The sequence below is a fragment of the Macaca mulatta genome, chromosome 6 (genome assembly GCF_049350105.2).
Source record: "Macaca mulatta isolate MMU2019108-1 chromosome 6, T2T-MMU8v2.0, whole genome shotgun sequence".
Classification (NCBI taxonomy): domain Eukaryota; kingdom Metazoa; phylum Chordata; class Mammalia; order Primates; family Cercopithecidae; genus Macaca; species Macaca mulatta.
In genome coordinates this window covers 105,192,250-105,220,175 of record NC_133411.1, presented here as the reverse complement: position 1 = coordinate 105,220,175, position 27,926 = coordinate 105,192,250, and the positions used below count along the sequence as shown (strand labels likewise).

The 27,926-nt window shown below is 55.2% G+C and overlaps 1 protein-coding gene across 3 annotated transcripts in view; it reads left to right on the top strand.

Annotated features, from left to right (window-relative positions):
- Nucleotides 1-17,578, top strand: part of LOC144341496 (SH3 domain and tetratricopeptide repeat-containing protein 1-like) — a 52,025-nt gene extending 34,447 nt beyond the window's left edge. For 2 of the 3 annotated variants that reach the window (XM_078005053.1, XM_078005054.1), the window contains exons 5-10: nucleotides 6,798-6,978; nucleotides 8,154-8,304; nucleotides 12,210-12,332; nucleotides 13,038-13,194; nucleotides 14,154-14,350; nucleotides 17,178-17,578. In XM_078005053.1, coding sequence (XP_077861179.1) covers nucleotides 6,798-6,978; nucleotides 8,154-8,187 — 215 coding nt within the window. In that variant the 3' untranslated portion in view covers nucleotides 8,188-8,304; nucleotides 12,210-12,332; nucleotides 13,038-13,194; nucleotides 14,154-14,350; nucleotides 17,178-17,578. Of the gene's footprint in view, nucleotides 1-5,957; nucleotides 6,276-6,797; nucleotides 6,979-8,153; nucleotides 8,305-12,209; nucleotides 12,333-13,037; nucleotides 13,195-14,153; nucleotides 14,351-17,177 lie in introns of those variants that run through there. The other variant, XM_078005052.1, reaches the window with a different exon arrangement.
- The last annotated feature ends 10,348 nt before the right edge of the window (nucleotides 17,579-27,926 follow it).

Here is a 27,926-nt window from a genome sequence, read left to right as displayed (position 1 = left end):
CCTGGGGGACAGTGACAGCTGCCTGCTTCATGGGCAGAGATGAAGTAATTGCTTCCTGGGAAGTACCATCCTCCTGGCCACACTCTCCAGCCCATTTCGTTTGTGTTGGTTTCCTTGGCATCTGCACGTTTCTGGCTTCATGTGAGTCTCATTTATTTTAGTGTATGACTTCAGGCTGTGGGGAAGAATGGCCATTTTAGCAAAGAGATGCACACAAAGGAACAACTGGCTAAATGTGAGTGAAGACATTCTTAGGGGGGGTTTCATTTCTTTTATTCTGTGACAGGCAGTCTGGGAAGCCGTCTGGACACGTGGCCTGCGCTGTCACAGTTCCTCCTTGCAGGATTGCAGATGTTTGGAGATTGTAGTGATAACTGTTATTGAGAATGTCATTCTCGCAGGCTCTAATAAGTCAGGATTTATTCAGTGTTAATTTGTTAAAGACAACTGTATTTCTAGCCAAATCCATGTTAGACGTTTCTCCTGGCATTGTTGCTGGGGGTATTCCCGTGGCTTAGTCTTAGGGAAGCACACGCCTTTGAATACTGCTGAAGCTGTGAGTACCCAAAGCGCACCGGAGTACTTTTGCCATATGAGGTGTTAGTCACTGATACACATCTCAGTCAGACCTGATGGATTCTTGACCCCTTCCTTTTTTAATTTTTTAATTTTTAATTTTTATTTTTGTTTTTTAAGAGCACAACCCCTCAGGTGGCCACCATGAATCTCTGGTGTTTTCAGTTGGCTGCAGCCTATTTGCCATCTCTGGTTCAAACATATTCAAAGCCTGATGATGCTTCCCTCTGTTGTTCTTCTGCTGTGTGACCTCCGCACCCGCAGGGTTCAAGACTGTCAGAGCTGGGAGCCACCTTCACAACTACCAGGGTTTCCAGAACCTCCTTCTTCTAGCCCTGGGGATGGAAGAGATGTCATCAGAGGTGAAGGCTTATTAGGTTTCCATGCCATTGATAACGAATGAGGAGGTTTTCTTTTATGTAAGGGGAGCTTCTTATAACGTGCTTTAGTAGGGTAAAGAAGCTTTTGAGGTTTGGTTTCTCTGGAAAGATAATTTGTGATCCTGCCCTTGCTTTCAACAAAAATATAGTTTGCATACCAGTGCATTTTGTATTACTGAGCACTGGCTGACAAATGGTTCTTAACTCGTCATTCACTCAGCCACTGTTTCTTGAATGGCATATGTGTGCCAGCTGTAGTAGGAACTTGCTAGGCTCTAGGACTAACCCTTATGAAACGGGGGTCCTGGGGGAAGCAAATGCATATAAATATAAACGTTTGAGGGGATATCAGAGGGGGTGCCTATAGGTGCAAAACTTCGTTCATTCTTTGCCCCATCTAGGAGGTTTTGTGTCTTAGCAGCATGTTCCATAGCAACACATCCCTCTATCAAAATATTCATCTTATTATTTTGAAATTCTCTGCTTAGGTATGTGTTTTTCTGACTAAGTTTAGAACTGGTTAAGGACAGCCTATGGGGTATGTATTATATATATCTAAACACACACATATATTTATATATATACACATTACCATTATAAATTTACAATATATTTATATATATACACACATATATATTTCTCCCTTTCTGTATATACACACACACCACACACATATATGTACACACACACATATATGAAATTCTACTGCCAAGCACAGAAAGTCAAAACTAGGCAAGGATTCTTTTAGTGTTCATGAAAAAATAGATGTGCTTAGTTGAGAGCATCCTTCAGTTGCCAGGGGAAAGACAGGATGGATTCACAAATGGAGATAGTGTTTTGTTTTTGTTTTGGTTTTTGTTTTTTCTTTGTTTAACTCTTGAATTCAAAATAATCCAGACTTATGGAAAAGTTGCAAAAATAGTACAGAGAATTCCCATATACTCTTCCCTCAGATTCCCCAAACATTTCACCCCATTTGTACTTTCTCTTTCTCTCTCTGTGGATATAATTTTTTTTTTTTTTTTCTGAAATGTTTGAGAGTGGAAGGTAGAATGCAGGGTAGGGTGAAAGGTGGAAGGAGAGAGGTAGGTTGGGAGGCTTTTTTTTTTTTTTTTAAACCTTCTGAGATGGAGTTTCGCTCTTGTCACCCAGGCTGGAGTGCAATGGCACGATCTCGGCTCACTGTAACCTCTGCCTTCTGTGTTCAAGTGATTCTCCTGCTTCAGCCTCCCGAATAGCTGGGATTACAGGCACCCACCACCATGCTTGGCTAATTTTTTGTATTTTTAGTAGAGGGGTTTCACCATGTTGGCCAGGCTGGTCTTGAACTCCTGACCTCTGATGATCCACCTGCCTTGGCCTACCAAAGTACTGGGATTACAAGCATGAGCCACTGTGCCTGGCGATTGGGAGGCTTTTGCAGTAACCCAGAGCGCTGTGATGAGGGCTGGACCTGGTTGGAAATGATGAGAAAGGTGAGAAGTGGTTAGGTCTGGCATATAGTTTGAAAGGAGAGTTTAAATGGGTTAGATGACAAGAGAGAGACGTGGCTCTGAAGGCATAGTAGCCCTTGCCCTGCTGGGCCGGATGAGACAGGCAGCCTAGGGCTACTACCGCACCCTGCGGGCGGCTCAGGACCTGGGCCAGCGGAGGAACCAGGCAGTGGTGCTGGCCAACTTCGGGACCCTGTGCCTGCACGCGGGTGCCAGCAGGCTGGCCCAGCACCACCTCCTGGAGGCCGTGCGGCTGTTCTCAAGGCTGCCCTGCAGGGAGTGTGGCCGGGACTTCACCCACGTGCTCCTGCAGCTGGGCCACCTCTGCACCCACCAGGGTCCGGCCCAGCAGGGCAAGGGCTACTATGAGTGGGCCCTTCCAGTCGCTGTGGAGATGGGCCATGTGGAGAGTGAGTGCCCCGGTTCCTCCTGTTCACCTTCCGGGGCCACTCGCATCAGGGCACACCTGGGGTTTGTGATTCAGAAACAAGTGGTGGTTTTTCCACCATCGAAAGTGCTGAGTCATGGCCAGCAGCAGATGTTGGCAAGCGCCCTGGAGACAGGCGGTTCCCATGCAAGGCCAGGCCCTCTGCCCTACTGGGGCAGCCAGCTCTTCCCAGTTTGCCCAGGGACCATGCTGCCTTGAGCACGGAAAGTCCTGCGTGCTGGGAATCCCTAGCCATAACCCTGGGATCAAGACAGGCTCTGCTGAGCTGGGACTTGGGGCCCCTCCATGAGCCAGGCCCTGAACGCCGGTTCTTGTGCCCGTCTTATCTGCTTGGTGTGTTGGCAGGCTGCGCACCTGTCATCCCACTTCACAAAGGACACGGGGCGGGTGATTGCCCGAAGCCGCAGAGCAGTTCATGCAAAAGCAGCTCGTTGTGCAGTGTGTGCCAGGCCCCACCCATAAATGGGGCTTGTGGGGTCCTCGGGTGGCAGGGACTGAGCGTGGGAATGTGAGTTTTAGGCCAGAGAAGCCACAAAAGGGTGAGTGGCGTGATGGCGGGGCAGCACTTGGCCCCGGGTTAGGGAAGCCTCTTAGTCTGGGACCAGAGGGTTGAGAGGATTTAGTCAAGTAATAGGTGGTGGTGGAGGGGCTGGTGGTGTAGCCTGTGTGAAGGACCAGGGATAAGCTAGTGGGGGTGAGTGGTGGTGAGTGAGTGGGGGTGAGTGAGCGGGGATGAGTGAGTGGGGGTGAGTGAGTGGAGGTGTGATGGGGGTGAGTGGGAGTGTGAGCGGGGATGAGTGGGGTGTGAGCAGGGGTGAGCGAGTGGGGGTGAGTGAGCGGGGACAAAGGGGGTGTGAGGGGCGGTGAGTGAGTGGGGGTGATTGAGTGGGGGTGAGTGAGCGGGGATGAGTGAGTGGTGGTGAGTGAGCGGAGGTGTGATGGTCAGTGAGCGGGGATGAGTGGGGGTGAGTGAGCAGAGGTGTGATGGGAGTGAGTGATCAGGAGTGTGAGCCGGGATGAGTGGGGTGCGGTGGTGAGTGAGTGGGGATGAGTGAGCGGGAGTGTGAGTGGAGATGAGTGAGTGGGGGTGAGTGAGCGGAGGTGTGATGGGGTGAGTGAGTGGGAGTGTGAGCGGGGATGACTGAGTGGGGGTGAGTGAGCGGAGGTGTGATTGGGGTGAGTGAGCGGAAGTGTGAGCGGGGATAAGTGGGGTGTGAGCGGGGGTGAGTGAGCAGGGCTTATGCAGGGAGGTGCAGAGTTAGGAGTGCGTGGGTTGGGTGCTGGATGGTGAGAAGCTCTTCTGGAGAGCTAAGCAGGGCCTGGGGCCTCAGGCTGTGGCTTGGCCTTTTCCCCAAGAGCACTGGGGAGCCATGGAGTGCTATCCAACAGTCACTGCAGACTGAGCAGTGAATGGACAGTAGGTGGGCAGGGCTGTCCGAAATCTAGGCCGCAGAGGATAGATGAGGAAGTTGAGTCCAGGGAAATGGCCGAGACAAGGGATACTGTTGTGGGTCCCCTCTGCCTTGCAGTGCTTTGTCATGGCATAGTGAGAGCACTCAGAGCTGCCTCCTGTGGCCTGGACCAGAGCCCCAGGGGCTGTGGCCAAATCTGCCCATTTCCCAGCACAGGCCTGGCACCCACTCCTGGCCCTAGGAGGGATGAGATTTTGGGAAGGACCATGTGAAGGGGCCCCGGTCCCACATATCTGCCCAAGGAGGGGTGGGGGGTTCAGACCCAGGCTTCTTCCCCAGGGGCATTCTCTGACTGGAAGGAGACCCTCCAGGAATCCAGCGCCCCAACCCCCACTGCAGCCTCCCGTGGCTCCTGGCACAATAGCCTGTGGCACCTCCTCCTACGAGGCCCTCCCCAGGGTGCTGGGGGATTCAGACTTGGAAATGCAGGCCAGGGAACGGGGATCATGCCTCCCTATCTCCCTACCCTGCCCTGAATGGTCAAGGAGACCGAGGGCGGCGCTGATACCCCACATGCTTACTTGGGGTCATTTTTGAGTCACTTTTGGTAGTTTGTGTCATTTTAGGAGTTTGGCTGTTGTGTCTAGATGGTCTGATTTGTTGGTGTAGAGTTGTTCGTAGTGTTTTCATGGAATCCTTTTATTTCTGTCAGGTTGGCAATAATGTTTCCTCTTTCATTTCTCATTTTAGAAACTTGGGTTTTTAATTTTTTATTTATTTCTTTTTATTAGAGATGGGGTCTCATCATGTTCCCCCAGGCTAGTCTTGAATGCTGGCCTCAGCGATCCTTCCACCTCGGCCTCACAAAGCGCTGGGATGACAGGCGTGAGCCATGGTGCTCAGTCTCTGATTTCGGTCATTTGTGTCCCTATTTCTTTTCTTGGTCAGTCTGGTGAAAGATTTGTCAATTTTGTTATTATTTTCAAAAAACCCACTTTTGGTTCTGTTGATTATCTCTTTTGTTTTTCCATTCTCTGTATTTTTACTTCCCATTTCCACTCTCATATTTATTATTTTCTTCCTTTTATTTGCTTTGGGTTTAGTTCATTCTTTTTCTAGTTTCTCAAGGTGGAAGGTTAGGTTTTTGATTTGAGATTTTTCTTCGTCTTTGAATGTAGACATTTACAGTTATAAATTTCCCTTTCAGCACTGCCTTAGCTGCATGTTGGAATTTTTGATACACTGTGCTTTTTTTTTTTTTTTTTTTTTTTTTAAAGACAGAGTTTTGCTCTATTGCCCAGGGTGGGGTGCAGTGGTGTAATCTTGGCTCACTGCAACTTCTACCCAGGTTCAAGCCATTCTCATGCCTCAGCCTCCCGAGTAGCTGGGATTACAGACATGCACCACCCTACCCGGCTAATTTTTATATTTTATTTTTTTATAGAGACGGGATTTCACCATGTTTCCCAGGCTGTTCTCAAACTCCTGGACTCAAGCGATCCTCCCGCCTCGGCCTCCCACAGTGCTGGGATGACAGGCGTGAGCCACCGCGCTGGCCCGGGCTGTGCATTTGTTTGCATTCTTCTCAAATTAGTTTTCAGTTTCCCTGATGGTCTCTTTGACTCACTGGTTGTTTAGGAGTGTGTAATTTCCACATATTTTTGAATTTCTCACATTTCCTTCACTGTTGATTTCCAGTTTCATGCCAGTACAGCTGAAGAACACCTCTGCTTTGGTCTCAGACCTTCTCCATTCACTGAGGCTCATTTTGTGGCCTGGCACATGGTCTGTCATGGGGAATGTCCCATGGGTGCTCGAGAGGACTGTGTATTCAGCTGTTGTTGGGTGGTGTGTGTAACAGCTGTCCATTTGGCGTACCTGGTTTCCTGTGTTAATCTCCGGAATGTTTCTGGCACTAGAAAATCAGAAGCTTTCCACTGTTCCCAGCGCCCTGGCTTTGGGAGAGGTCAGTGAGCCTGTGGCTTGGGAGCCTGGTTGCATGAGAGAAGCATGTGTGGGAACGCCAGGGCCCAGCTTTGAACCCCGTTCCCCCAACATGATGCCGTATGTGGCAGACATGATGCTTGGCTTTGCTCTCTCAGGGTTCCATCTGCGACAGGGGCTACTTGTGCCCCTGGCCTCATCAGCTCAGGCTGAAGGCGGCCCTGGTCCTGGCCAGAGAGGCTTTGTGAAGCAGAAATAGATGGCCTGGTGCAGGGGCCGAGCCTGGCCAGGACCTCAGCCCTGGGAGTTGTAAAGAAGGCCGGCCTCTACCATGAGCATCTGCACCAAGGTGTGCCCATGTAACTGTGTGTTCGGAATCTGTCCTGAAATGGGTGCATGGCCTGTCTGTGCTCAGTCTCCCCACCTATGGGGCCCAGGCTCACAGAGGTGTGAAAGAGGCAAGCATGGCGCAGGGTCCTCCGAGCCCAGCCAGCCTCGCTTCAATGCTGGGAGACTAACGTCTTCCATTTTGTCTTCTGCCCAGGCCAGCTGCGGTCCTTCCAGCGGCTGTGCTACTTCTACGGCACTGTCATGCCCAGTGAGGCCCAGTGTGTCATCTACCATGAGCTCCAGCTCTCCCTGGCCCGCAAGGTGGCCGACAAGGTGCTGGAGGGGCAGCTCCTGGAGACCATCAGTCAGCTCTACCTGTCCCTGGGTACCGAGCGGTAAGGGCTGGCTTTGCAGTGGTGGAGGTGGGGACGGGCAGGGCAGGGAGGGGGGCACAAGAAATCTGGCCCAGGACCCCAGCAGCCCCTCTCCTTTTGATCATTTGGTTCCTTGGCATCAGATGCTTTGAGCTGGTGGGCCTGGGGTCGTTCCAGGGCTGCTGCTGGCCCGTGAGTCCCAGCTTGAGCCTCCCTTGTTGGGTCAAAGGTCATCTCCACCCCAGCAGAGGCAGTACGTGCACTCGGGCTGTTCTTCCTACTATGGTGGCTTTTGTCATCTGACCTCTGACTGCCCCGAATCTTTACTCCTGGCCTTCATCTGTCCCCTTAAATGTGACCACAGCAGCCACCTGTGGCTTCTCTCCCACAGAAGACAGAGCCAGTTGTGTCACCTGCTTCCCTGGGGCAGGGTTTCAAGGTCTCACATCCCATATGTGGCCTACTCGGCTTCCCCCAAGCATCCTGACCTGGTGGGGTAACCATGGCCCTGGCCACTCCACCCACAGGGCCCAGTGACATTGCTGCAGTCACACCCCGTCGAGTGTCAGACTTACTGAGAGAGCAGGGAAGGAGCCAGATTCCATGGGGACCTGGGAGACTGGCTCCAGTCTTGGCCTCAGGTTCACAGAAGGAAAATGGGCCAGTGTGCTAGAGCCATGCTTCTCAAAGTGTAGTCCCTGGACCAGCAGAGCAGGATCCATGTCACCTAGGAGCCTGTGGCAAGTGGGAGTTCTAGGGCCTGCCCCAGGCCTGTGGAGCCGGAAGCTCTGTGGGCAGGGCCAGCAAGCTATAGGGACAGGCCTCCGGGTGACTGTGATACCTGCACACCTTGAGAACCATCGGCCCAGATAGCCTCTGAACACTAACGGCTCCTGGTGCGTCTGGAGAAGACACAGGCCATGTCTGGAAGGCAGGGGAGATGGACTAGCACACTCCTCCTGCCACAGGGCAGCATGATGCTCAATTCCCTCAGAAGGATATCCTTCATCTTTTCCATGCTGTGTGTGTTCACCCTGGCCCTCCCAGTAGCCTGGGAAGGGCAGAACACTGCACACACAAGAGGGCCGTTCCCAGTCCGCACATTCCAGATTCATCTGTCACCAGACCCACAGGAGGAGGCAGACTGGTTCCAGGAGGATGAAAGCCCTTGTTCTGACACCTGTGTCTGATTCCAGGGCCTACAAATCCACTCTGGACTACACTAAATGAAGTCTGGGGATTTTCATTGATCTTCAGAAGAAAGAGAAGGAGGCGCGTGCCTGCCTGCAAGCAGGGAAGATCTACTACAGCCTGCAGCAGAGCGAGCTGGTGGACCTGTACATCCAGGTGAGTGGCAAGGGATGCAGGAGGACCCCTGTGCTGTTCACTCTCTGTCCATCCACCCATCCATTCATCTGTCCATCCATCCATCTGTCCATCCATCCATCCATCATTCATCCATCCTTTTCTCATCCATCTATTCACCCATCTATCCATCCATTCACCTGTCCATCCACCCATCCATTCATCCTTCCATCATCTATCTGTTTACCTGCTCATCCTTCCATCCATCCATCCATCATCCATCCATTCTTCCATCATCTTCCCATATACCTGTGGGTCCTTCCATCTATCCATCTATCATCCATCCATCCATCCTTCCATCCTTCCATCATCCATCCATTCACCTGTTTGTCTTTCCACGCATCCATCCATCCATCCATCATCCATCCCTCCGTCCATCCATCCATCCCTCCGTCCATCCATCCATCTATCATCCATCCATCCTTTTATCATCCATCCATTCACCTGTCCATCCATCCATTCACCTGTTCGTCCATCCATCCATCCTTCCATCTATCTTTCCATCATCCATCCAACTGTTCATCCTTCTATCCATCCGTCCATCCATCATGCTTCTGTTCACCTCTTCGTCCATCCATTCACCTGTTCGTCCATCCTTCCATCCATCCTTCCATCCATCTTTCCATTATCCATCCAACCATCTTCCATCCATCCATGATGCTTTCATTCAGCTGTCCATCCATCCATCCATTCATTCATCATCCATCCTTTTATCATCCATCCATCCATTGAGCTGTTCATCCATCTCTCTGTCCATTCTTCCATCCTTCCATCATCCATTCACCTGTTCATTCTTCCATCCATCCATCATCCATCCATCCTTCCATCATTCATCCACTCGCCTGCTCATCCTTCCATCCATCCATCCATCCATCCTTCTATCATACATCCATTCACCTGTTCATCCTTCCATTCACCTGTTCATCCTTCCATTCATCCATGTATCGTCCATCCATCCATCCATTCATCCATCCATCATTCATCCATTCTTTTATCATCCATTCATTCAGCCACCATCCATCCACCTGTTCGTCCATTCATCCATCCATCCTTCCATCATCCATCCATTCACCTGTTCGTCCTTCCATCCATCCATCATTCATCCATCCATCCATCCATTTTATCCATTCATCCATTTATTCATCCATCCATCATCCATCTATCCTTCCATCATCCATCCACTCACCTCCTGTTCATCCTTCCATCCATCCATTTATCCATTCATCCATCCATCCATCCTTCCATCATCCACCCATCTTTCCATCATCTATCCTTCCATCATCCATCCATTCATCTGTTCATCCTTCCATCTATCCATCATCCATCCATCCATCCATTTATCCATCCATCCATCATCCATCCAGCCATCATCCATCCATCTGTCCATTCATCTATCCATCCTTTTATCATCCATCCTTTTATCATACATCCATTTATCATCCATCCATTCACCCGTCTATCCATCCATTCACCTGTTCATCCATCCATCCGTCCATTCATCCTTCCATCAACCATCCATTCACCTGTTCATCCTTCCATCCACCCACCTGTTCATCCTTCCATCCATCTACCATTCATCCATCCATCATTCATCCATTCATCCATTTATCCATTCATCCATTTATCCATTCATCCATATATCCATCTGTCATCCATTCATCCTTCCATCAACCATCCACTCACCTCCTGTTCATCCATCCATCCATCATTCATCCATCTATCCATTTATCCATTCATCCATCCATCCTTCCATCATCCATCCATTCATCTGTTCATCCATCCATCCATCATCCATCCATCCATCCATCCATCCATCATCCATCCATCTGTCCATTCATCCATCCATCTGTCCATTCATCCATCCATCCTTTTATCATCCATCCTTTTATCATACATCCATTTACCCGTCTATCCATCCATTCACCTGTTCATCCATCCATCCGTCCATTCATCCTTCCATCAACCATCCATTCACCTGTTCATCCTTCCATCCTTCCATCCATCCACCTGTTCATCCTTCCATCCATCTATCATTCATCCATCCACCATTCATCCATCCATCATTCATCCATTCATCCATTTATCCATTCATCCATATATCCATCTGTCATCCATCCATCCTTCCATCGACCATCCACTCACCTCCTGTTCATCCATCCATCCATCATTCATCCATCTATCCATTTATCCATTCATCCATCCATCCTTCCATCATCCATCCATTCATTTGTTCATCCATCCATCCATCATCCATCCATCCATCCATCCATCCATCCATCCATCATCCATCCATCTGTCCATTCATCCATCCATCTGTCCATTCATCCATCTGTCCATTCATCCATCCATCATTCACCCATCCATCATTCACCCATCCTTTTATCCATCCATTCACCCGTCTATCCATCCATTCACCTGTTGTTCCATCCATCTGTCCGTTCATCCTTCCATCATCCATCCAATCACCAGTTTATCCTTCCATCCATCCATCATCCATCCACATATCCTTTTATCCATTCATCCATCCATCCATCATCCATCCATGCTTCCATCATCCATCCATGCTTCCATCATCCATCCATCCTCCTGTTCATCCTTCCATCCATCCATCATCCATTCACCCATCCATTCATCCATCCATCCATCCTTCCATCCATCCTTTCTCCCATCCATCCATTCACTGTTCGTCCATCCATCCATCATTCATCCATCCACCCACCAATCTACCTATTAATCCATCCCTCCATTCATCTATCTGTCAATTTGTTTATCCATACATTCATCTACCATCTATCCATCCATATGCACATACATCATCTACCCTCCACCCATCCATACATTATCTACCCACCCATACATACATACAGACATACACACATCATTCCACCCAGCCAGCCAGCCAGCCATCCATCCATCCATCCATCCATCCACCCATCCATCCACCCACCCGTCCGTCCATCCGTCCGTCCATCCATCCATCCATCCATCCATCCATCCATCCATCCATCCATCCATTCATCCATCCATCCATCCATCCGTCCATCCATCCATCCCAGCATTAATCTATCCACACACTCATCCATCCATCCATGTGTCTACATCTCCTCATCCATTCATCCATCCATCCACTCATTCCTAAGCCACTGCTGAGCACCTGTTGTGTGCCTTTTTCCTCCCTCCAACTGGTTCCCTCATATCCTCCCCCAGTGGCCAGCATCTTCTCCCTGAGGGCAGAGGCGCAGCCCCTCACAGTGCCCAGCACCTGCTCAAATACAGCACATGCTCAAATAATGTGACCACTCAGTTAACACACAGAAGAACTTGCTCCAAGCAACACGTGGCACATCTCCTTACAAAATGAATCTATCATAGTGGCTGTTTTCAGAGGCTTTCCCAAACACAGTGTGATCCGGAACAAATTGTGAAGCCCACGAGCCTGGTGAAGCTTTCATTACTGAGCACCTGCTGTATACCTCCTTGAGCTGAGGAGAGGGATCAAGAGCTCATGGCCAAGAGGGGACCAGGCCCACCCACAAACACTGTTGATGTGGCAGGGATGTGGCAACGCAGAAAGGAGCCAGGGGATGGGCTCCCAGCAATCTGGGGGCCACGGAGACTGGTTTGAGTGCAGGGGGAGTGGGCTAGGGCTAGCCCTGGTGGTAGGATTCACAGGTGTCGGGCTCCTGGGCTGCAGCTGCTCAGTCATCTCCTGGCACTCAGGTGCATCAGTTCATTGTCCTCATGCCAGTGGTGGGGGCAGCCCTAATGCACAGGGTCTGAAAAATGCTCAGGTGTACCTGTAGTGTGTGAGAGGAAGGAGGCTGGAAAAGGTGGGCATGGCCACCTCACCAGGTGTGGGTCTTGAGGGAACTTCTGTCTCCTTTCAGGTGGCACAGAATGTGGTCCTGTACACAGGTGACCCCAACCTGGGGCCGGAGCTGTTTGAGGCAGCTGGAGACATCTTCTTCAGTGGGGCCTGGGAGCAGGAGAAAGCTGTGTCCTTCTACTGGGTGAGCTGGCCTGTGGGCTGATGTGGGTGGGCCTCAGGGGGGCACCTGGAGGGCTGAGGCACAGGTGTGGCAGGGCAGAGGCCTCCCACCTGGAGGCAGGGCCACCCATGCACATGCTAGTTTCCAAGTGGTCTCACCGGGCATGATATTGACCGTGCCCCTGCCCGGGACAAACGCTCGGGGCCTGGATGTGACAATGGCTCTACCCTTGTACCTGATGATCTCAAGCAACCATGAGCGGGAAGTTCTGTCCCCATCTTTCAGATGAGGAAACTGAGGCTCAGAGAGGCACAGGGACATGTCAGAGGACACACAGCATGTCAGTGGGAGGCCCGGGTCTGCATGCACCCCGAAGTGGGACGGCTTCTCCCTTCCTCTGAGCTCACGGTGTGGCTCAGCCCTGGGCACAGATAAATGTGGTGTTTTTAGAGCAGAGAGGAGTGCTGGCTCCCCCGAGTCAGACCCCCGGTGACCAGGTGGGAAATACGGGTCTGAGGCTGCCGGGTGTAGCTGGATGGGCCTCAGGTGACTCTTCAGCCCCCAACTTGGGTGTCTGAACTGTGTGTTATCCCAGAGCACAGAGCTGTGTGGAGGTACAGGTGTAGCTGGGGTGTGGGAAGCTCCAAGCACATGTTTGAGCTCTGAGGAGGGCGCTGGGCAAGGTGGGTGCTACGGGAAACCTGACCCCACCTGCCTGTGTGGTAGGACCGGGTCCTGGCCCTGGCAATGACTACAGGCAACCGCAAGGCGGAGCTGCAGCTACAGCTGTGCAACAAGCTGGTGGCACTGCTGGCCACACTGGAAAATCCCCAGGAGTGCTTGGAGTTTGCCTACGTGGCCCTAGCACTCAGCATCACTCTGGGTAAGTCCCCTGAGCCCCACCCTGCCAGGACCCACACTTTGCCAGAGCCCAGCCTCCAGGACTGCAGGGCAGGAGCTGAAACAGCTGCTGGATTTTCCTGGTCTCCTGTCCAGGCAGGCAGATCTGCCCAACTGGCTTCCCCGTCCAGCTGTGCGGCACAGCCCGAGGTCTCACGCAGTGCAGAGCTCCCTGCCTGACTGAGCTCTGTTTCCTCTGCCTGTTCCCGCTGCTGACCACAAGGGCCGCCCAGTGTGCCCTCTGCCTTCCAGACATGCCAGGCATCTCGTTGGTCCCTGTATGTGCCAGGCTGAGTGGCATATTCCCTTTCTCTTGTACCCTTCCCACCCTCATCAACCACCCAGCTCTCTGGCTGATAAAATCCCAATTCCCCTTCCAACAGTCTGCCCCTTAAGGCCGGGCATCCCCTGGTGCTGTGCCAGGGTCGTCTGTCCCCCTCCAGAGACAGGGAACCCTAGGCAGGCCGCATGCCCCAGCGCCTTGTGCCCTGTGGCCCAGTACACAGTAGGTGTGCAGCTGACTCCCCAAAGTAGGGGGCTCCGATTGTGACACACCCAGGAGGAGTCGGATGTTATGTCTGTGGGTTGCCTGGAGCCGGGGTGCCTGGGAGCACCTGGACTGCATGGCTTTTGGGCTCCCCTGGTTAAAACCAGTGAGCATAGGCAGGTGGCTATGTGTAGGCACAGAGCTGGGCCATCCAAGTCCGACTTTGCCAAAGCCTCACAGTAGACAGGGCAGGCCTTATTAATTCTGCTTTGCAGATGGGAAAGTGAGTCTGGGAACCCAGAAGGGACCGGCCAGAGCTGCCCAGGTGACCGCAGGTGCCTGCAGGCAAGCCAGGTGTACTGCCTGGGGTCTGCATACCTGCTCCAGAGGGGCCTGTGCCCTCCCTGCCCCAGGGAGCCACATCCTCACACCTGCCCCTTTGGCCTCCACCCCAGGGGACCAGCTGAATGAGCGCATGGCCTACCACCGGCTGGCCGCCCTGCACCATCAGCTGGGTCATGGCAAGCTGGCAGAGCACTTCTACCTCAAGGCCCTATAGCTCTGCAACTCGCCGCTGGAGTTCGACGAGGAGACCCTCCACTACGTGAATGTGTACCAGGTGCTCGGTGACATCATCTTCTACGACCTGAAGGTGGGTGGGGAGGGGCAGGGCTTGGGGTGTTCCCGGCCCCCTTGGAGTGGGATCTCCACCCAGACCCCAGAGGCCTGGGTTCCAGCCTTCCTTAGGAATGGCCCAGTGGCCTCCATGGAGCTCTGCAAGTGGCTGGAGGAGCCGGCAAGGTCAGCAGATACAACCTAGCTCCCAAGCTGGCCAGGCCCCACCCTCAAGAACTCAGTCTCAGCCAGGGAGGCTGACACATGAGTAGGCAATGGTGTCCTCTGGATAAAGAAGGAGGATTGCAGTCGGGGGGCCCTCCTGGAGGAGATGACACCAAAGCTGATTCTTGACAGTCAAGTGTCAAGTTGCATTTAACAAAGAAAACAGGGTCGGGAGAAGGACATTTCGGAGGACGGCATCATCCTCACATTGAATCAACGTTGCAAGATCCAACCCAAATCCTGGCGCCTCGTCTAGGAAGCCTGCCCAGGGTGCCAGCCTGCACTGGGCAACTCCTTCCTGGAGTTCCAAGACACCTTGAATTTTCACATCACCCAGGAAGGGTGGGGTGGGACCAGTGTCTTACCATTGGGTTCACAGACAGGGAAACCCCAGCTCAGGGCAGGTGCGGTGGGGCGGGGCCCCAGCCAGCCAGGCTGAGGCCTTGCTGGGTCGGGTCTGTCTCGAGGGGAGGTGCTGTGCTCCCTCTGCCCCCAGCCCTGCAGGGGTGGAGAGCTGGGACTGTCAGACTCAGACCTGGGGTGTCTCCACCCCTCTGCCCAGCAGGCACCGCCCCTCCTCAGCATCGCACCGGCACCGCGTCAGTGCTCCTTATGGGCTGAGGGGCCAGGGCACTCCAGTCCTGCGGCCGAGATCTTGGGGGCCTTAGAACAACATGAGGAGCTGGGGCAGCCCTAAGACCCCGCCGCATATCCCCCACCGCAGGCCTGGGGCTGCCCGGAAGGCCCCCGCCCAGTGCTGACGACACCTGGTGGTCAGAAGTGGTCCCTGTGGCCTCCCAAGTCCCAGCCAGACAGGGAGGTGCCAAGTGTCAGACCTAGAGGGACGCTGCTCACCGCTCAGGGGCTCGCCTGGGACCCAGGTGGACGGGCCTCCCAGAAGAGGCCTTTCTCTGTTTTGGTCAAGCCTGCCGCCCACTCCGCCTGCCCAGGAGGAAGGAAAGGGCCAAGTAGTACCTGAGAGGCCAAAGTCCACGGTTGGGGTTGAGGGGCAGAGGCCTCCTTCACCTCCTTCCCATGCACAGCCCTCCTTCCCATGCACAGTCTTCCTTCCCATGCACAGCCCTCTGGGCCTCATCGTGACTATGCTGTCAGCGCAGGCCAGCTTCCCACAGGGAGGCCCCCTTGGAATTCCCCAAGGGCGGCTGTCTTTCCAAGGCTACACCCTCCTCCTTGTGTAGTAGGCTCTGGACCCAGGGCCCAGAGGAGTAGGAGAAAAAGCCGGGCTGCATGGGGCCTGGAAGGCTGGCAGAGAGGCAGGGGTAAATGGGCATCTTTGCCGATTGCCTCTAAAAAGGGGTCCCCTTTAGTCTACACGTGAGAGCGAGCCCTGGAATAGGTAGGATTAGGTGTGTCCTGGCTCAGCCTGCCACTCACTAGCTGCTGCACACACTACAGGCACATGGAAATGCACACGCAAATGCACACGGGCACAGGCACACGCACACACAGGCGCGCACACACAGACACGCACACACACACAGGCATGCACACAGGCACACAAACACGCACAGACACACAGGCACCCAAATATGCACAGACACATGCACAGGCACACGCAGAGACATATGCATTGGCTGGCTCCTTCCTGTTTAGTTGGGATGCCCCCACCCCTTCAGGAAGCCTTTGCCTTCCACCCCTGGCTGAGTCTGGGGCCTCCTGGGCCCCCCACAGGCTCCTGGGCTTCCCTCTGCCACAGCCCGGGCCACCCTGTGTGGTCAGTGTTCACTCCCAGGTCCCTCAGACTGGGAGCAAGGACATTAGGCTCAGCCACGTACCCAGCACAGAGTCCAGTGTTCGGCTGGGCCGGGGGGCATTGGATGAGCAGTGGCGGTGACTCGGGGCCTTCTCACGCCCCTGCGCCGTGTGTGGGGCGGGGCAGTGGGGGAATGGACTGCTGCATCTTGGACTTTGTCCTTGGCCCTGGGAGTCATCTTGAGATGGTAAAGAGGGACAGGCTAGGCATGGGTCTTAGAGAGGTCCCTTGGGTGACCCCATGTGGAGGAGGCGCCTGGGGAGAAGCCGGGTGGGGGATGGGAGGGTCAAGGAGGAGGTCTGGGAGACGGCATCCCAACCCAGGGATGGTGAGTTTGAGCCAAAGATGCATTGAAAATGGGAGTGGATGTCTGGGGAGTCACACTCCGTCAATATTTCAGGGAACATTGCCAGAGAGAACACCTGTGAGATGGTTTTGTACCTGGCCTGTCCCGTGGAGGGCCTGGAAATGGTCAGCATGGACAGGGGCCAGAGGGGAGCCTGGGTCACTCAACGCTGTGCCCCTGCTGTGGCTTGGAGCCACGGGCCCTGCATGGAACTCTCAGAGCAGGCAGGATCTGCCCTGACCTCAGCCCATGGGGAAAGCAGCCACTGCCTGCAGAGAGGGTGGCACTGGGGCAGGAGACTTGGGGTGAGTGGGGCGTAGGGGCAGTCAGGAAGGCTTCCAGGGGTGTCAGGGTCATCCCCACCTCCTGCAGCTGAGACCACAGCAGTGTCACAGGCTTCAGGGATCATGGGGTGAGCCAGCATTGGCTGGACATGTGGAATGACCTGGAGACAGGAACGGCCTCTGGGAAGACGGGCTCCGAGTCCCCCTTTTGCTGAGCATGACCTGTCCCCTTCAGGACCCGTTTGATGCAGCCGGGTACTACCAGCTGGCACTGGCAGCCGCCGTGGACCTGGGCAACAAGAAGGCACAGCTGAAGATCTACACGCGGCCGGCCACCATCTCCCACAACTTCCTCCTGGACCGTGAGAAGTCGCTCCTCTTCTACCAGAAGGCCAGGACCTTCGCCACAGAGCTCAACATCCGCAGGGTCAACCTGCCTCCTCTGCCACTCTGCGGGTGGGCCCCCTGGTTGGCCCCCAGCCACCCTCGCTGAGGACAGCATCCGAGGGAGTGGGTTTTGTGCAAGGAGGATGGTCTCCTCCCTCTCCTGGTGTCTCCCGTGGCTCATTTTCTGGGAAATGGAGGCATGAAAGCAGGGTTCAAATAGCAATAAATGGTTTTTTTTTTGCAATAACATACCGAAGTCCCCAGGGCATCCTTCCCTGTGTGCTTCCTGGGCTGTGTCTGGGGGCCATCTCCTTCCCTGGTGGCAGCCCGCTGATCTTGGGGATGAGAACAACTGTGAGTCCAACAGACCTGGGCCAGGTCATCATGAGCCTCGGTTTCCTCGGCGGCCAGAGGGGAGATGGTGGTGGAACTCTGGGCAGCTCCTTGCTCTCCCTGCTCAGAGCTCTTGCTGTAGGTCTCGTGCCGCCCTTGCCTTTAACCTTCAGGCCACTGTGCCTGGATGTGGGGGCTGCTAGTGTCCCTGTTCGCCATTGAAGAAATAGAGGCACAGAGAGGTTAGGTGTCTGGCCCACCGTCACACAGCAGGTAGGGGCGGAGACGCAGAGCCCAGTACACTGACCACCACACCACCCTGCCAGCCTGCAGCCAGGAAGATGTCCCCCATTAGGACCCAAGGTCAGCTCCTGGACCTCTCTTGTGGTGTCAGGAGAGCCACAGGCCAGTGAGGGTGGCCCCAGGGATCCCTCACTCAGTGTCCTCTGCTCCCAGACTTGGTTGGGCCGGGCCTGGCCAGTCCCACCTCTGACCACTGGTCAGCCCTGCGGGAAGTGAGATGCGGGGATCTCCGCCTGTGTAGACGCTGCTACCCAGTATTGAAAGCCTTATCTGGGCTGCCCCCCAGCCGTCCCCACATACCCCTCCCCTTCCAGCCTCCGGCCCTCATCCCAGTCCCTGGAAACCCAGGTTTTCCTTCTTGGAATCTTGGCCCAAGGAACACAGCTCACACGGTCTCTGCCAGTTTACGGCAAGGAAACCGAGGTTAGAGACTGTGGGTGTCCCACGTGATTCTCACATACACTGCACTCTCCCAGGCCCCTCTTTTAAACACTTTAAATGAGGTGACTTTCACATCGCATGCAATGAACTATTTCAACGCAAATAATGTGGCATTTGTGCATTCACAGTCCTGTGCAACCACTCACGCCATCAAGTTTCATAAATGTATTCATCTCCCCAGAAGAAACCTCCCATCCTCACTAAGCTGTTACCTCTCCTTTGTATCCCCCAAGCCCCTTGTTTAATGGAAGGGGAAACTGAGGCCCGGAGAGGGACTTGCCAGTGGGCGGAGCTCTGATAATAAGGAATCAGGCACCCATCTGCTGCTTCAGTCCTGGGTTGGTGTTCCACCGAGCAGAGGTGACAGAGCCAGGAGGTTCTGGGAGCGCCACAGGTGTCACTGGTTCAGTCCTGGGTTGGTTTGCCACCCAGCAGAGGTGACAGAGCCAGGAGGTTCTGGGACCCCATGCTTGCAACCAGAGCCCTGCCCCGAGCCTCCCCACCAGGGGACAGCAGAGAGTTTTCCAGAACGGGCCGCGGGGCTGGCGGGAAGCAGCGGGTCAGAGCTGCTGACAAACCTCACGTTGACCCCAGATCGTTGTCTCTGTGGGTTGGGCTTGGGAATTGGAGAGGAGGCCGCATGACTGGAAACGTGAAGACGGCACGGCCTGGCTGGAGGAGCGGGAAGCGCCTTCAAGTTGACTGAGGACACAGACCTCCTGCCCGCTGGGCCGGGCCTGCAGCTATTCTTCTCGGGGTGGGGTCCGCAGGTCCGGGTTGCTCTCGGCCCCCGACCTGCCTCAGAGTCCGGGGGTCTTTGGAACTGTGCCTCCTCATCTCCACCCACCCTGGCTGGTGCCATGAGGGGCCTGGATCCTGGGATCCTGTTTCTCCTGGGCAGCAGAGACTGGGGGACCAGAGGAGATGATGGGTCTTCAAGCCCCACATTCAAACCCCAGCCCACCACGCACAGTCTGGGGGTTCGGGGTGAGGGAGTTGATGTCTCTGAGCCCCAGTTTTGTCACCACTAAAATGAGACCGACATACTGGGGCAGAGTGCCAGCCCCAGGGCTAACCGAGGCCTGTTTCCTACTGACAATCCCTCTTACTCCTAGGAACAGCTCCAACAACCACACACTAGGGGACACTCAACCCAGGCCAGCTTGTCAGAGGCACGTGAACCAGAGCGACTCCATCTTGAATGGGGGCTGGGTAAAAGGAGGCTGAGACCTGCTGGGCCGCATTCCCAGTAGGCTAGGCATTCTTCGTCACAGGATGAGATAGGAGGTCCCCACAAGATACAGGTCATAAAGACCTTGCTGATAAAGCAGGTTGCAGTAAAGAAGTCGGTCAAAGCCCCAAACCCAAGATGGCCACGAGAGTGACCTCTGATTGCCCTCACAGCTCATTATGTGCTAATTATAACGCCTTAACTGCTACAAGACACTCCCACCAGCGCCACGACAGTTTACAGATGCCATGGCAACATCTGGAGGTTGCCCTACACGGTCTCAGAAGGGAAGGCAGAAACTCTCAGTTCTGGGAATTGCCCACCCCTTTCCTGGAACACTCATGAATCGTCCAACCCTTGTTTAGCGTATGATCAAGAAATAACCATGAAAATGGGCAACCAGCAGCTTTTGGGGCCACTCTGCCTGTGGAGCAGCCATTCTTTTTTTTTCTTTTTTTTTTTTTTGAGATGGAGTCTTGCTCTGTTGGCCGAACTAGAATGCAATGGCATGATCTTGGCTCACTACAACCTCCGCCTCCTGGGTTAAACGATTCTCCTGCCTCAGCCTTCCTAGTAGCTGGGATTACAGGCACCTGCCACCACACCGTTAATGTTTTGTATTTTAGTGGAGACAGGGTTTTGCCATGTTGGACCAGGCTGGTCTCGAACTTCTCACCTCAGGTGATCCACCTGCCTCGGCATCCCAAAGTTCTAGGATTACAGGAGTGAGCCGCTGCGCCCGGCCAGAGTAGCCATTCTTTTCTTCCTTTTCTTTCCTCATAAAGTTGCTTTCACTTGATGGACTCGCCCCGAATTCTTTCTTCTGTGAGATCCAAGAAACCTCTCTTGGAGTCTGGATCGGGACCCCTTTCCAGTAACAAACTTGCTTAACCTCTCAGACCCCTCGTCTCTTCATCTGTAACCAGAGATAAAGCCTCCCCCGAGGTTCCAACAGTGAGGAGAGAACGCATGGAAAAGAGGGGCACAGAGTTGGTGTGCAGAACCAATATCACAGACTGGGTGTCAAGCCACTGTCATATTGGAAGTAATATCACGCTCTCCCCTACAAGTTATGAGGAACAATATCACAGCGGGGTGTGTACACCCCGTGTGTTTTTGGAAGCAATGTCATTCTCTCTTCTTCTAGGTTTTAGGATTCATATCACAGGCGGGGTGTACACATCATCCACTCACCCCCTGGATATCAGGAACCATATCACAGAAGAGTTGTCCACCCCCTTCGATATTGTCAGCAATGTCATCTTCTTCCCGCCTGGATATTAGGAACGATACCCCGGGGTTGGGGGCGGTGTACACCCACTGTGATATCGAAAGTAAAATCAGCCTCTTTCCCGCTGGATATTAGAAACTATATCACAGGTGTGTGTGCACCTTCTGGGATATTGGGAGTACTGTCAGCCTCCACCCCTCTGCATATTAGGGACAATATACAGGGGACAGGGTGGTTACACACCCTGCGATATTGAGAATAATATTCTTCTCTTTCCCCTGTACATTAGGAACCACATCACAGGAGTCTGTACACCTTCTGCGATATTGGGATTAATGTGATCCTCTCCCCCAACTGAATGTCAAAAACGATATCACAGAAGGGTGTACACCCCCTGCGATATGGCCAGTAATATCATCGTCTCTACCTTTGGATCCTAGGAACAACATCACAGAGGTTGTGTATACTCCCCAGCAATATTGGGCATAATGTTATCCTCTCTTCCCCTGGATATTAGGAACGATATCCCTGGTGGTGGGAGGTGGAGTACATTAAGAACAACATCACTGAGTGGGTGTACACCCCCTGCGGTATTGGGTGTAATATCATCCTCTTTTCCCTAGGATATAAAGAACAATATCACAGGAGGGGTGTACAGCCACAGCCCCTCCGTTATTGGGAGTAATAGCGTCTTCTCCCACACTCGATATAGGAACAATATCCTAGGGTGGGTGTACATCCCCTGCGATATTGGGCATATTGTCATCGTCTCCCAACGTGAATATTGGGTGCAGTGTCCCAGGGGGGTGTACACCTTCTTCGATTTTGGGAGTAATATCATCCTCTCCCCTCAGGATTGTAGGCAAAATATCGAAGGGGTTTTACACTTTGTACGATATGGGCAGTAACAACATCCTCTCCCTACCTGGATGTAAGGAACTATATCACAGCCGGCTGTACACTTCTTGCCATACTGGGAGTCTTATCATCCTCTCCTATCATGGATATGAAGAAAAATATTACAAAGGAGGTGTACACCCCCTGAGATATTGAGAGTAATATTATGCTCTCCCCTTCGGGATATTAGGAACAATATTGCAGGAGGTGTGTACAACCCCTGTGATATTGGGAGTCATATCATCCTCTCCCCCTGAATATAAGAAACAATATCACAGGAGGATGTACCTCCCCCCTGTGATATTGGGAGTCATATCGTGTTATTCGGAACAATAGCACAGTGGGTGTGTACAACCCCTGCGACATTGCCACTAGTATCATCGTCTCTCTCCCAGGATATAAGGAACAATATCATAAGGGGGTGTACACCCCTGCGATATTGGCGGTAATATCTTCCTCTCCCTGGCTGGCTATTAGGAACAATGTCACAGAAGAGGTGTACACCCCCTGCTTTAATGGGAGTGATATCATCCTCTCCGTCCCTGGATATTAGGAACAATATCACCAAGGAGTGTACACCTCCTGCAATATTGAGACTGATATCATCCTCTCGCCAGCTGGATAGTAGGAATCATATAACAGGGGTGGTGTACAACCCAAGCGAAATCGGAAGAAACATCACCCTCTCCACATTTGGATGTCAGGGAAAATAACACGGTGGAGGTCCACGCCCACGGTGATATTGGGAGTCATATAAACCTCTCCCACCCTGGATAGAAGGAAAAAGCTGACCGACGGCATGTACACACACTGCGGTAGTTTCAATAATGTCATGCTTTACCCCCTGGCTACTAGGAATAACATCATAGAGGGGTTTACAATTTCTGCGACACTGGGAGTAATATAATCCTCTCCTGGCAGGATATCAGAAACAAGATTATTAATTATTAATATTAATAAATATAAAAATTAATATTAATCACAGATATTTAAAATCACAATTAGGATACTATAAACACTGGTGAAAAATGTTAACGATTAGTATTAATAATTAATAATATTAACACAATTAATAATAAAATAATGATATCAACAACTAATGTGACTTAAATCAATACTAAGGGATGTTGGCAAAAAATTAATAATTAATATTAAGAAATAATAATATTGATAAATGACATTAATATTAAACAATAATTCTTGGAGTAGATCATAATCTATTTCAAACATTTATCAGTAATTAATAGAAAATTATTAATTGATAGTATTACTGATAATTATTAAAATCGATCATTGATGCATAATAATTAATTATATTATTGCTCCTAGAGCAATACACTGAGGGTGTACACCCGTCTGTGAAACAGTACATTATTTCCAGAGAGGCAGATGATACTACTCAAAATATAGGAACCAGGCTGTGAGTCCACCATGGCTCCCAATAGCCAAGGGGGGGAGAGGGGGTGGCTATTGGTCCCCACCTCGCGGGGGGTGGCTCACCCCCCTGCGAGGTGGCTCCCAATAGCCAAGGGGGGGAGAGGGGGTGGCTATTGGTCCCCACCTCGCGGGGGGTGGCTCACCCCCCTGCGAGGTGGCTCCCAATAGCCAAGGGGGGGAGAGGGGGTGGCTATTGGTCCCCACCTCGCGGGGGGTGGCTCACCCCCCTGCGAGGTGGCTCCCAATAGCCAAGGGGGGGAGAGGGGGTGGCTATTGGTCCCCACCTCGCGGGGGGTGGCTCACCCCCCTGCGAGGTGGCTCCCAATAGCCAAGGGGGGGAGAGGGGGTGGCTATTGGTCCCCACCTCGCGGGGGGTGGCTCACCCCCCTGCGAGGTGGCTCCCAATAGCCAAGGGGGGGAGAGGGGGTGGCTATTGGTCCCCACCTCGCGGGGGGTGGCTCACCCCCCTGCGAGGTGGCTCCCAATAGCCAAGGGGGGGAGAGGGGGTGGCTATTGGTCCCCACCTCGCGGGGGGTGGCTCACCCCCCTGCGAGGTGGCTCCCAATAGCCAAGGGGGGGAGAGGGGGTGGCTATTGGTCCCCACCTCGCGGGGGGTGGCTCACCCCCCTGCGAGGTGGCTCCCAATAGCCAAGGGGGGGAGAGGGGGTGGCTATTGGTCCCCACCTCGCGGGGGGTGGCTCACCCCCCTGCGAGGTGGCTCCCAATAGCCAAGGGGGGGAGAGGGGGTGGCTATTGGTCCCCACCTCGCGGGGGGTGGCTCACCCCCCTGCGAGGTGGCTCCCAATAGCCAAGGGGGGGAGAGGGGGTGGCTATTGGTCCCCACCTCGCGGGGGGTGGCTCACCCCCCTGCGAGGTGGCTCCCAATAGCCAAGGGGGGGAGAGGGGGTGGCTATTGGTCCCCACCTCGCGGGGGGTGGCTCACCCCCCTGCGAGGTGGCTCCCAATAGCCAAGGGGGGGAGAGGGGGTGGCTATTGGTCCCCACCTCGCGGGGGGTGGCTCACCCCCCTGCGAGGTGGCTCCCAATAGCCAAGGGGGGGAGAGGGGGTGGCTATTGGTCCCCACCTCGCGGGGGGTGGCTCACCCCCCTGCGAGGTGGCTCCCAATAGCCAAGGGGGGGAGAGGGGGTGGCTATTGGTCCCCACCTCGCGGGGGGTGGCTCACCCCCCTGCGAGGTGGCTCCCAATAGCCAAGGGGGGGAGAGGGGGTGGCTATTGGTCCCCACCTCGCGGGGGGTGGCTCACCCCCCTGCGAGGTGGCTCCCAATAGCCAAGGGGGGGAGAGGGGGTGGCTATTGGTCCCCACCTCGCGGGGGGTGGCTCACCCCCCTGCGAGGTGGCTCCCAATAGCCAAGGGGGGGAGAGGGGGTGGCTATTGGTCCCCACCTCGCGGGGGGTGGCTCACCCCCCTGCGAGGTGGCTCCCAATAGCCAAGGGGGGGAGAGGGGGTGGCTATTGGTCCCCACCTCGCGGGGGGTGGCTCACCCCCCTGCGAGGTGGCTCCCAATAGCCAAGGGGGGGAGAGGGGGTGGCTATTGGTCCCCACCTCGCGGGGGGTGGCTCACCCCCCTGCGAGGTGGCTCCCAATAGCCAAGGGGGGGAGAGGGGGTGGCTATTGGTCCCCACCTCGCGGGGGGTGGCTCACCCCCCTGCGAGGTGGCTCCCAATAGCCAAGGGGGGGAGAGGGGGTGGCTATTGGTCCCCACCTCGCGGGGGGTGGCTCACCCCCCTGCGAGGTGGCTCCCAATAGCCAAGGGGGGGAGAGGGGGTGGCTATTGGTCCCCACCTCGCGGGGGGTGGCTCACCCCCCTGCGAGGTGGCTCCCAATAGCCAAGGGGGGGAGAGGGGGTGGCTATTGGTCCCCACCTCGCGGGGGGTGGCTCACCCCCCTGCGAGGTGGCTCCCAATAGCCAAGGGGGGAGAGGGGGTGGCTATTGGTCCCCACCTCGCGGGGGGTGGCTCACCCCCCTGCGAGGTGGCTCCCAATAGCCAAGGGGGGAGAGGGGGTGGCTATTGGTCCCCACCTCGCGGGGGGTGGCTCACCCCCCTGCGAGGTGGCTCCCAATAGCCAAGGGGGGGAGAGGGGGTGGCTATTGGTCCCCACCTCGCGGGGGGTGGCTCACCCCCCTGCGAGGTGGCTCCCAATAGCCAAGGGGGGGAGAGGGGGTGGCTATTGGTCCCCACCTCGCGGGGGGTGGCTCACCCCCCTGCGAGGTGGCTCCCAATAGCCAAGGGGGGGAGAGGGGGTGGCTATTGGTCCCCACCTCGCGGGGGGTGGCTCACCCCCCTGCGAGGTGGCTCCCAATAGCCAAGGGGGGGAGAGGGGGTGGCTATTGGTCCCCACCTCGCGGGGGGTGGCTCACCCCCCTGCGAGGTGGCTCCCAATAGCCAAGGGGGGGAGAGGGGGTGGCTATTGGTCCCCACCTCGCGGGGGGTGGCTCACCCCCCTGCGAGGTGGCTCCCAATAGCCAAGGGGGGGAGAGGGGGTGGCTATTGGTCCCCACCTCGCGGGGGGTGGCTCACCCCCCTGCGAGGTGGCTCCCAATAGCCAAGGGGGGGAGAGGGGGTGGCTATTGGTCCCCACCTCGCGGGGGGTGGCTCACCCCCCTGCGAGGTGGCTCCCAATAGCCAAGGGGGGGAGAGGGGGTGGCTATTGGTCCCCACCTCGCGGGGGGTGGCTCACCCCCCTGCGAGGTGGCTCCCAATAGCCAAGGGGGGGAGAGGGGGTGGCTATTGGTCCCCACCTCGCGGGGGGTGGCTCACCCCCCTGCGAGGTGGCTCCCAATAGCCAAGGGGGGGAGAGGGGGTGGCTATTGGTCCCCACCTCGCGGGGGGTGGCTCACCCCCCGGCGAGGTGGCTCCCAATAGCCAAGGGGGGGAGAGGGGGTGGCTATTGGTCCCCACCTCGCCGGGGGGTGGCTCACCCCCCTGCGAGGTGGCTCCCAATAGCCAAGGGGGGGAGAGGGGGTGGCTATTGGTCCCCACCTCGCGGGGGGTGGCTCACCCCCCTGCGAGGTGGCTCCCAATAGCCAAGGGGGGGAGAGGGGGTGGCTATTGGTCCCCACCTCGCGGGGGGTGGCTCACCCCCCTGCGAGGTGGCTCCCAATAGCCAAGGGGGGGAGAGGGGGTGGCTATTGGTCCCCACCTCGCGGGGGGTGGCTCACCCCCCTGCGAGGTGGCTCCCAATAGCCAAGGGGGGGAGAGGGGGTGGCTATTGGTCCCCACCTCGCGGGGGGTGGCTCACCCCCCTGCGAGGTGGCTCCCAATAGCCAAGGGGGGGAGAGGGGGTGGCTATTGGTCCCCACCTCGCGGGGGGTGGCTCACCCCCCTGCGAGGTGGCTCCCAATAGCCAAGGGGGGGAGAGGGGGTGGCTATTGGTCCCCACCTCGCGGGGGGTGGCTCACCCCCCTGCGAGGTGGCTCCCAATAGCCAAGGGGGGGAGAGGGGGTGGCTATTGGTCCCCACCTCGCGGGGGGTGGCTCACCCCCCTGCGAGGTGGCTCCCAATAGCCAAGGGGGGGAGAGGGGGTGGCTATTGGTCCCCACCTCGCGGGGGGTGGCTCACCCCCCTGCGAGGTGGCTCCCAATAGCCAAGGGGGGGAGAGGGGGTGGCTATTGGTCCCCACCTCGCGGGGGGTGGCTCACCCCCCTGCGAGGTGGCTCCCAATAGCCAAGGGGGGGAGAGGGGGTGGCTATTGGTCCCCACCTCGCGGGGGGTGGCTCACCCCCCTGCGAGGTGGCTCCCAATAGCCAAGGGGGGGAGAGGGGGTGGCTATTGGTCCCCACCTCGCGGGGGGTGGCTCACCCCCCTGCGAGGTGGCTCCCAATAGCCAAGGGGGGGAGAGGGGGTGGCTATTGGTCCCCACCTCGCGGGGGGTGGCTCACCCCCCTGCGAGGTGGCTCCCAATAGCCAAGGGGGGGAGAGGGGGTGGCTATTGGTCCCCACCTCGCGGGGGGTGGCTCACCCCCCTGCGAGGTGGCTCCCAATAGCCAAGGGGGGGAGAGGGGGTGGCTATTGGTCCCCACCTCGCGGGGGGTGGCTCACCCCCCTGCGAGGTGGCTCCCAATAGCCAAGGGGGGGAGAGGGGGTGGCTATTGGTCCCCACCTCGCGGGGGGTGGCTCACCCCCCTGCGAGGTGGCTCCCAATAGCCAAGGGGGGGAGAGGGGGTGGCTATTGGTCCCCACCTCGCGGGGGGTGGCTCACCCCCCTGCGAGACAACGTCACTGTTTGTTTACACCCCCTGCAGTACAATGCATGTTATTATCTTCTCTCACTTTAGCTGTTGAGAACAATGTCACATGGCGGAAGACACACCCAGCACTATTGGGAGTATTATCATTCTCTCTTCTTCTGGATAGTAGAAAAAATATCTCAGGCGAGTTGGACAACCACTTTCATATTGACAGTATTATCATCCTCTGCCAACGTGGATATTAGGAACCATATCACAGGGGGCGTGTTAACTTCCTGGATATTGGTTGCCAAATCATCCTCTCCTTACTAGGTATAGGAAACAATGTGACAGTCAGGGTAGACACTCCCCGCGACTTGAGGTGTTATATCTATTCCTGTGTATTAGGATCCACGATGTACACACAGCGTGTTTAAGATTTTGCGAGTAATATCATCTCCCCCTCTAGACATTACGAGCAGTATCATAGACGGGTGTTCACCCTCTCCAATGTAGGGAGGAATATCATCCACT